The following is a 10,387-nucleotide window of genomic DNA, read 5'->3' on the forward strand; positions in this document are numbered from 1 at the left end:
CCACGCTCCTTGAGAGGATCAAGGAAACGCAGAAGGAGGATCCCCAGTTGAGGAAACACAGGGAGGATGTCTTAGCTGAAGTGGCTAAAGACTTTTCTATTTCAAAGGGGTTTCCTGAGGTATAAAGGTCGAATTTGTGTTTCGATAGATTCTGGTATCAGGTGAGAGATTCAAGAAGAGTCTCATACCACTCCCTATTCTCTACATCCGGGTACGACGAAGATGTACCAGGACTTGATGACTCTATATTGGTGGCCAGGGATGAAGAAGGACGTCGTGTAGGAAATACACATTGCAGGATCTTTATTTATTTTCATGTAATTTACATATTATCAAACAAACATGTAAATTCCTAGAACATGCTCCTGTGAAATTGATACAAAACTGAGTTAAGTATAGAAACTTACATATACGCAGCGGAACTGGAACAAAATCATTCCTTCAATCTCTCTAACTCTTTATTACTTTTTGTAGCAGAGTATTATCAAGAGATTGAACTAGATAAGCAACGCAGTCTTCCTCACCAAGCATTTGATCAACCTACACTACTACAAAATTGACATGGGATGACAGTTTTAAACCGTCTTAAGGATTCCCTTACGTCGGTTCTGATACTGTCGTCCCATGCAATGTCATGTCATGTAAGACATGAAACGACGGTTCAAATAAAAACGTTGTACCATGCTATGGATATGACAGCGGTCCCTGTGCAAGCGTTGTACCCTGCTATGCATGTGACAACAGTTCCTATTCAAGCGTTGTCTATGCAATATGTGACACGACAGTTCCTATACAAGCGTCATCTCCTACAATACTTGCGACAACAGTTCCTACACAAGCATTGTCCCATGCAATACATGAGACAACAATATTTATTGAACCGTCGTCTCATATAAAAAAATTGAAGAAAAAAACTTATTTCACTCTTTTGAACCCCATAATCCAAACAAAATCAGTAGATAGACAAAATCAACAAAATTCAATATATTCTAACCCATAAATCAAACCAAAGACAAATGAAATACAGAAATTATATTACATTTGAATTTAACTTTACAACATATTTCTAAAAACGTGAAACTTATTATTATACATAAAAAAAAACAAAGTATTTTGACTACAAACTTAAAACAAAGTCCTCCAAACAAAATCAATAGATAGAGAAAATCAACAAAATTCAATATATTCTAACCCATAAATCAAACCAAACACAAATGAAATACACAAATTATATTACATTTTAATTTAAGTTTACAACATATTTCTAAAAACGTGAAACTTATTATTATACATAAAAAAAACAAAGTATTTTGACTACAAACTTAAAACAAAGTCCTCCAAACAAAATCAATAGATAGACAAAATCAACAAAATTCAATATATTCTAACCCATAAATCAAACCAAACACAAATGAAATACAAAAATTATATTACATTTGAATTTAAGTTTACAACATATTTATACACTACAAGAAATCTGATATTTACCTACCAATATATATTGGTAGGGAAAGTAATGTTTTGCTTACCAATATTTATTGGTAGATAATATTAGTAGGTAAATGCTAGTCCATTATATTATATTTCGGAACATAGCTTTACCTACCAATAATATCAGTAGGTAATGATCTTTATCTACGTATATTATGGAGGGAAATTTTTTAACCATTCCCGCTCAATTCCCCCCCCCCCCCCCTGTTTTTTATTTTCATTATATTATTTTATTATTATAAATGCTTATTTGGAAGCTTATGTAGAGAAAATAATTATTTGAGAGGGTTGACCCGAAGCAATTAAATGATTACGAATAAAATTGAAATGTAAATCCAAACACCCTACATTTTCACAAAGATAATAATGGAGCTCAATATTATTTTTAAATATATAAATTTTATTTTCAACCAAAAGAAGTAAAAAATAGATATTAAGAATGTTATTTTTAAATTGCTTGCTACTTTCTTTGGCTCTGAATTGTTGGTATGTTAATTCTAATATATTTAATTATTTTATATTAGACTCCATGTTTCTTTCCGTCTATATTATTATTATTATGGTAGACTCCCATGTTTCTTTCGGTCTATATAATTATAATATATTATTATTATTATTATTATTATGTTAAAAGTTGAAACCCTATCCTCTCTCCACAATCTTAGCCTAACACAGCTGCCTCCCTCTTTCTTTCTTTCTCTGGTCTCTTCTTTCTTCTCCTCATACCCATTTCCTTTTCTCCCGACCATCTTCTCTCATCATCTTGCTCGAAGTTGACTGGTCGGTGGGCTAGGCTTGCAGCGGGAGATGGGATGGACGGTGGCGGGATGGACGACATGCTAGGCTTACGGCGGGGGATGGGTGCGCGAGGTCTCGGACGATGAAGGACTATGGTACCAGATTATGTCGACCACAGTAAGTGTTTTTTGAATGTTATATGCATCTGTATATATGTATATATGAAATAATTGTTTATATATTTTAGAGTTTGTTAGTTTGATGAAGAAATTATAGATTGATTGTTTAGATTTATTGGGTATTTGATTTTGGATTTTCTTTCTAACTACATTGGGATTTGATTTTTTTTTTCCTTTTACTCTTTGAGTCTACCGAGCATAGATGTATACACTCATTCTTTGGCTATGGACTGCTGCTATAGAGTAATTAGTATATTTAAAATTTTATAAGGAAATTGGTATTATTCTGCATCATTCATCTTATTTTTAGGTTTTGTTTAGTTTGTGAGATATTTCTATAATATATTTTGATACTGTTGTTTTGTTCTATACCTATTCATAAATGTTTTCATAATCTACTAATTTCCTCATGATCAATGAATAGGCTAATTAAAGAAAAGGATTTTTCCATTTCGTTTTCAAATGAAGCATGTATAATTTCCTCTGCTTTTGCTTTTTTTTTTTATGATATTTTTGGCTATCATCTATATCTTTACAGTGACAGGGTATTAGAGTAGTTGCTGTCTAGAGACTCATTTTTTGACTTTATAGCTTTGATATCGATCTACTTGCAAGAATTTTATGAACCTATTTGAAATGCATTCATTAATTAATGGCTGGAAACTTTTGTATGTATGATTGATACTCATATATATATATATATATTATTATGTGTTTCTATATACTTGCAAGATTGATATTGTATATACAAGTAAATATGTGTGGTTAGATTTGCTTGTATTGGTGTTAGAGCCACATCCTTTGTTTTTTCTATTATACGAGAATTGATTTTATTTTTATTTTAGTTTTCATTGTACTAAATTTTTGGGTGAACCAAAGTCTAGTAATCAAGAATCTCATTCTTTCACTTTAAAACATATTTTGGAAGAGTACAATATATGTGTATACTAGAACAATGTAAAATATAAGTTAGTGTTGCATATAAAGCAGGAAAAGAGAGTTGATTTGCTAAAATAATTGCATTACCATTAACTGATAAGTTGAATTTTCTATGGCAGGGACTCCCTACACACATTCTTTTGTGCTTATGATGTGAGTGACATCTCAGCTGGTATAAAGGTAGTGTTTTATTTAAGAAATAAAAAAGTTGTCTTTGAGTTATCATTCTAGAGTTTATAGATTTTGATTTTCTAGCTCATGATTATGGCTTCTATTGAAATATGTGTTCTGCTGAACTTAATGTATATCTTTTGTTGGTATTTAATTGCTAAAAATTATCATAATTATTCAACTGTGGGTGTTGATTAGGCATCTCTATTCCTTTACTCGTGAGATTATTGCAACTTCTATGATCATTATGTTATTTATGACCCTCCATGGATTTGAATCAAAGCTTGTGGAGACAATTATATTGATAGGGGGTTATTTTGATGATTATATATACGAAGAAATTGAAGCGAAACATTTTGGTGTAGTAAAAACCAACTTAGCGAAATTCTTTTCATAATCTTGCACTGAATAGTGAATGATATTATTCTGTTGTTCATACTTATTATGCTGAGAAAGGATGGACTGGAATAGAGCTCGGACCATTATATGTAAGTAATTTAAATTTTTATTTATTATATTTATTATATTTCTTACTAATAATTAATTAAATATATTATTAGGATAAAATGATGGAGTTAAGGGGTCAACATCCTCCATAAGAACTGTCTGATAAAGAGATTATGGAGCGTGTACTTGGACGTGATTCGGTATACTTGCGAGGGTGGGGGCGGTCTCCTAGTGTCACAACTTCTACTTCACATCGTGAAAATATTGTGGGTAATCAACCAACTTATGAAGAGTTAGTTGAACGACTTAATGATACAATTTCCAGCCTTAATGCTACTAACGAACAACTTACTGTGGTTGTGGATATACTTCGTCATAACAATTTGATGGCACCGCCTCCACCACATCCAACAGACCAAGCTTCAGATGCAAATTTAAGAGAGTCGCCATCTTTTTCAGTTCGGGAGTCACAAGATAATTCTTAGTTTATTTACATTAATTTACTTAGGAATGAACTTTATGAAGTTTTTTTTTATTTTGGTAGGGGTAACCTTAAAATGATAACTTTATGACTTATTTTAGTATTGAACATTATAAAGAATTTTAGCATTAAACATTTTATTATTGTATGATTTTTTTCTAGTTTATTTCTAATATAGAACATTTATAAATAACTGTTATTATCTTTTACCTACACATAACCATTAAATTTGAACAAAATATAAATTGTGTAACAGACCAATAAAATAATGCTATGTGGGCTAATAAAATGACACCACGTAGGATGCCACATATGATGTCACGTAGGATGCCACGTAGGATGCCACGTCATCAGACACGTAAAACTACAAAAACCATGTTAGCATACACGTAGGATGCCATGCCATCAAACACGTCATCTGATGACTCATCAATTGATTTATAACTTAGTGCGGTCCACTGATTCTTTTAACTACCAGTGTTAATAAGTGTAGGTAAAGACTCTTTCCCCACTAACATTTACCTACCAATCTCTACCAATTCAATATTGGTAGGTAAACCATATTACCCACCATTAGGCTAGTTTTACCTACACTTACAATTGGTAGGTAAAGACCTCATTTTCTTGTAGTGATAGACATGCAAAACTTATTATTCTACATAAAAAAAAACAAAGTATTTTGACTACAAACTTAAAACAAAGTCCCTAAAAAGAAATGCAACCAGTTACAACAAGCTAATTTGCAGTACAGGTCTGACTCTATCATTAATATTGCATTATTTGTGCTTGCTAACAATAAGTCCACCTATTCAAGAAAAAAAAAGAGTTACATAATTATCAATGTTCTTCACTTACTCTTCACCAAACTCATAGAACCTATTGCTTATTTTCTTTGAGAATCACCAAATCGTTCTTTAGCAGCTTCTATGATGACATTAATTCATTCTATTCCCGGTATAGTTGCAGTAAAAGTGCATCTGTCAATAGAAATGTTTTCATAAGAATGGAACTTAAAAGTAGATACATACCCAAATATAGATAATCAAAGCCTTAATTAAAGTCCCAAAATTTCATCATCTAAATGAGAATAGAGACAACAATCATTGATTTTTTGTATGCATAAATTACAATTGAAAATATAATTTTTTGTAAAAGTCCTTGAGAACAAAGTCACTATAAATGGCTAAGTGGCAAAGATAAACATTTTAGTTTAATTTGTTTTTCTTTTCTTAAAAAGTAGTATAAAAAAGTTGCAGTACTTAGGGACAAATGAACATAAGCACTAATCTATTTTGGGTCCAAAGAAAGAAGTTAACACATAGAATTGAATTGCAACTACCAATACTATATACACCAACCAAGTTCGATCATTAAATACTAAACCCATTTCACTTTATCTGTTATACTGTAATTTTTATTATTGCTACCTGAGTAGTTTGTAGCAAGCCACTACTGATAAAATATACAATGTGTAACTCATAACATCATAATCAAGAAAGTAACTCTTCACAAATCTTTCAATCTAATTCCACTAGTTTAAACTCTGATTTTTTATTATCTGATAACATAAACAGCGACATTTATTGTATTGTAAATAAAGTATTATTTTTCTTTGTTTTTGAAAACATAATATTTCTAAAATATATAAATAAATAAAATAAAGAGTTTTTGGTTAAGCTGGCCATTAAATCCAAAAAAGGCATAAGTGGAGGAACCCATTTCTTACTCAGCTATGAAATGGTAATCCAGTGACATTTCTTGCATTCTTGTCATCAAGCACTCATCTGAGTTCACTACAACATAATTATAAATTATAAATTATAATGGTCAACAGATTTCTTCTTATACAATCAATGCTCATTTTATAGAGACCAGCCCATTTCACACAATTTCCATGCCTATGTACATTTCTACTCCCTTGCTCTCACTCCACAATTGTCATGCCTATATACATTTCACACAATCAACACTAAAATTGAAAATGACCCAAAATATCAAATTAAGATAAAATAATGCTAGTGAGCACAAACCATCTGTTACAGTCATGGAAACTTGTAGTGACACATTCCAAGCATGTGGTCTGAAACTAATTAAATAGGGTACTAATTAATAAGAAAATCATACTTGAGAAATATAAAATATTTCATGAATCAACTGAAGTAAAGCTATCTTCAGAATGATAAATGGCAAGCAAATAATCCTAGTTAGCACTTACTTGATATATCACCATTGAGAACCTATATAATAGAATGACAAAGAAATTATACTTACAACAGTATAGAATGCTTTTACATGCGCTAATGGTTTTCCAAAATGCACCATCATCCTTGTTATATCATGTAATCCATCCAAATACTTCAGAAATGCAATCCACGTTATTAAATTAAAGGCAAAAGAAGGCTTTATATTTAAATGACTTTCTAGACTAAAAGTATACAAAAACTAATTCACTGTGCCAAGTATATACATACTAGAGTATTTAAGAAAATTGACAAACTTGTGCCCCTGCATAAAATAGATAGATAATATTTGGATCCCATTTGGCGCAAGTTTCTTCATGTGGTAAATAATGAATGATTGCTACATTTTTGCCTCTATAATAATTTCAATTGCAAAACATAGAAGCATGAATTAATATATTTCTAGAGCAGCTTGCGAACAGTTCAAAACCAGACACCCCGTTCCAAGTGAAAAGAAAAGGAAGCAATAGGTTACCTTTTTTGAGGATTGAAACCCTCTATGAATTTCCTAATTCCCCTGCAATCATAATTATGTCCAAGAGTAGAGAAAAAACATAGATGGAATTATAGAAGGAAAAATTTATTAAAAGAAAACCATTATATTTAGAAGCTCCTTTGAATATTGAGAATACAATTATTCATTATGACATTTCAAGATATCAAAGATTATATCCTAGAAAATTTCAAATCTTGATGTATTACCTTACAATTTTTAAAGATTATATGAAATAATGACTCACATCAGCAAGAAAGTTTTTAATTTTCAAATATTGATGTATTACCTTACAATTTTCGGGGTATGTTTGCATATCTATGAGAGAAATCAGTTGGAAGCATGTGAGGTCGGCGGGAAGGGCTTGAGGTCGAAGATCTGCGGGACGACGCATAGAGAAAGACAGGCTTGAGGCCAGAGATCTGCTAGATGTCGTATACGCCGTTGTCATTCACCGCGTGTTAGGGAAGAGCTTCGTCGCTTGAAGGGAAGAAGTCGTTCAACTTGACTGCAATGGGATCGCGACACTGTGGAAAACTAAGTTTAAAAATATAAAAAATCATACACTATTAACATATCTTAATATTTGAATTCATTTAAAGTATTATTAATATAATATAATTTATTAAAAGTATGATATTATATATAAAAATTTAACAGCTAATTAATATTAAAATTTTGAATTATTTAAATAACTTTTTTAAGACATTTTAAAAATTTGTTATAATTTTTTTTAAAAAAGTATTATTAATTCTTCTAAAAATATAAACTATTATTATTAGTTTTTTTAAATTAAAAAATCATGATAATCAAGTATTATTAATTAAAGTCCATTTTTAATAATATTTTATATTATTTCACATTTATATCATAAAATTTTATTAATTTAAAAATCATAATTATAAAATATGTAATTAATGACAAATGTACAAGCTATTACTTAATATATTTTTTATTGATATGTCTAGACAATTTTTTTTATTATATTAGAAGATACACATGATCCAATAATATTGAGTATATTTAATATTAAGAACCCTTTTGAAAAATAATAATAATAAAACCACATACAAGAGACGATGGTCTAAGTAGAATTGTCTTACTGTGATAAAAGTAAAGACGGGACAACGGTCTCCCAAGAACTGTTGTCTCATGTAAGTTTTGGTTTACATGGCACGACAGTTCTAGAGAATATGTCGTCACGTGTCTATTTTTAACACGAGAAAACAGTTATACTAAAAACGTCGTCTCATGTACGTTGTCTAAGTACAATTTTGTAGTGGTGCTAGAACTAGTGTGTGATGGTTCTCAACACATGAGATAGAGATCTAGAAGAGAAGAAGAGACAATGGCTATGAAAGGATTAAACTGTCTAGGTTTTCACTTACCCAATGAATCAGCTGAGACTGACTTCCTTATGAAAACCCTAGATATTATATTCCTTATATATGCAACTTAATGAGCTTTATTTAAATTTAAATTAATTAAAAATAATAAAAATAAATAAAAGCCTTGGGCTCCCACAAATAGACTTGGGCCCAATATCTTTGTTTTGAATTTAAATCTCAATTGGACCTAAATTCAAAATCTTTTATTTATTTATTTTAATTAATTAATTAAATCCTTATTCAAATCAACTAATTATAATTTGAAACTTAATTTAATACTATTTATTTATATTGACATCAATTTATCAATATTAATAAATTTACCCAAAGATTTTCTTTTATTCTCTAAATCTCACATCTCTGTAAATTTTCCAAAATTGACCTAGTCAACTTTAAAAATCATAATTGATAATTAAATCAATTAATTGAGACATTCTAGATGATTTACTCAAAGGTGATGTGGGGACCATGGTTCCATGAAATCAAGCTCCATTAAGTTACCGTGAATTTATTTACGAATAATTTCACTACCTTATTAATTCCTCATGACTCCACTATAGACTCAGAATTGAACTCTTGAATTCATAGAACGTATTTTCCAAACCATAAATATGTTATCCATTGTTATAACCATTACAATAAGCCAATCCTTTATCGATGGATTACTAACGAGCTGGGTGCAAATTACCATTTTACCCCTCATCAATATCTTATCCTTAACACCCACTAAGTTCCTTATAAATGATATTTCTGTGAACTTAATCATAGAAATGAGATCTCAACCGTTTAACATTTTGACCAAAGCAATTAAGGAAAACATCTTTTCAATTCTCATACAGAAGTTATAGATTTCATATCTAAGAATAATACTCCCACTCAATTACACTACTAAATCTCCAAGATATAAGTATGGGCTACACCGTAGGGTAAGCTGGTAACGAACAAGTCAAAAGATTTAAATAATATAATTAGTAAAATATTATCACTCAAAATTAAGATCGACTTAACATATGTGCAATGCTGTGACATTGATTAGATTTGATAGCAACAATACTTATTTATCAATCAATAATCAATATCGGTCCTAGTCCGATGTAACCAAATACATCCGATCTTATCTACTTGGTCAATGCATTGGACAAGACATCACACCCCTAATGTGTAAGTAGATCATATCGTAGATTGCCTAATCAGCGAAAATCCAATGCACTAATCTACTCTTAGGACACGTTCTTTTGAACATATAATTACAGCTATAATCCACTGTGATCTAGTCACTATAATTTTAACTATCAATATTTTCGAGATTTTATAAATGTTTGTATTAATTCAATAATCATGTAATAATACAAGCAAGGAACATAGTTGGCAAACTAAATGATTTCTACTAATTTTATTGACAATATGAAATCATGTTACATGTCCGACATGGTTTTATATGGGCATAAAACCTAACATGTTGTGGATTATGTTGTCAATTGTTTAATCTGTCAGCAGGTGAAGGTTGAACATCAAATGCCTGCAGGGCTGCTGCAGCCATTAGGGATTTCAGAGTGAAAGTGAGAGGATATCACCATGGACTTTGTCGTTGGATTACCAAAGACAGTGGGACAATATGATTTTGTGTGGGTGAGTGTGGATAGGTACACCAAATCAGCCCACATTTTGCCTATTAAAACAACTCATACGGTGGTGCAGTATAATGAGTTTTTTGTGAAGGAAATTGTGTGACTTCATGGGGCTCCGAGGTCAATAGTATCCGACAGGGATCCCACCTTCACCTCTATGTTTTGGGAGAGCCTGTATAAGGCTATGGGCAC

General features: G+C 30.7%; 1 protein-coding gene across 23 annotated transcripts; it reads right to left on the minus strand.

Moving 5' to 3' along the window:
* Window positions 1–5,171: 5,171 nt before the first annotated feature.
* LOC133796433 (uncharacterized) lies at window positions 5,172–7,721 on the minus strand. 23 transcript variants are annotated; one of them, XR_009875461.1, is made up of 5 exons: window positions 7,469–7,721; window positions 7,162–7,203; window positions 6,477–6,526; window positions 6,173–6,239; window positions 5,172–5,423 (listed from the first exon to the last, which is right to left on the minus strand). XR_009875461.1 is itself a non-coding variant. In XM_062233940.1 (4 exons), exons 1-4 carry the CDS (start codon window positions 7,628–7,630, stop codon window positions 6,357–6,359), a joined length of 336 nt encoding a protein of 111 aa, XP_062089924.1. In that variant the 5' UTR covers window positions 7,631–7,721; the 3' UTR covers window positions 5,172–6,356. The 23 variants fall into 23 exon arrangements, 1 of the variants encoding a protein (XP_062089924.1); XR_009875454.1 differs by having other exon boundaries at window positions 6,477–6,532; XR_009875452.1 differs by having other exon boundaries at window positions 6,477–6,532; window positions 6,718–7,203.
* Between the last annotated feature and the right edge of the window lie 2,666 nt (window positions 7,722–10,387).

The sequence above is a fragment of the Humulus lupulus genome, chromosome 1 (genome assembly GCF_963169125.1).
Source record: "Humulus lupulus chromosome 1, drHumLupu1.1, whole genome shotgun sequence".
Lineage (NCBI taxonomy): Eukaryota > Viridiplantae > Streptophyta > Magnoliopsida > Rosales > Cannabaceae > Humulus > Humulus lupulus.

Bases quoted from the DNA above. Each gene is read 5' to 3' on its own strand.
- LOC133796433 (XM_062233940.1), bottom strand. From the start codon at position 7,630: ATGACAACGGCGTATACGACATCTAGCAGATCTCTGGCCTCAAGCCTG. The intron at 6,533-6,717 runs GTAAGTATAATT...CTATTTAATTAG, and splicing joins TAAAAGCATTCTATACTGTT to TTTCAGACCACATGCTTGGA. The intron at 6,391-6,476 runs GTTTGTGCTCAC...AAATGTATATAG, and splicing joins TTCCATGACTGTAACAGATG to GCATGACAATTGTGGAGTGA.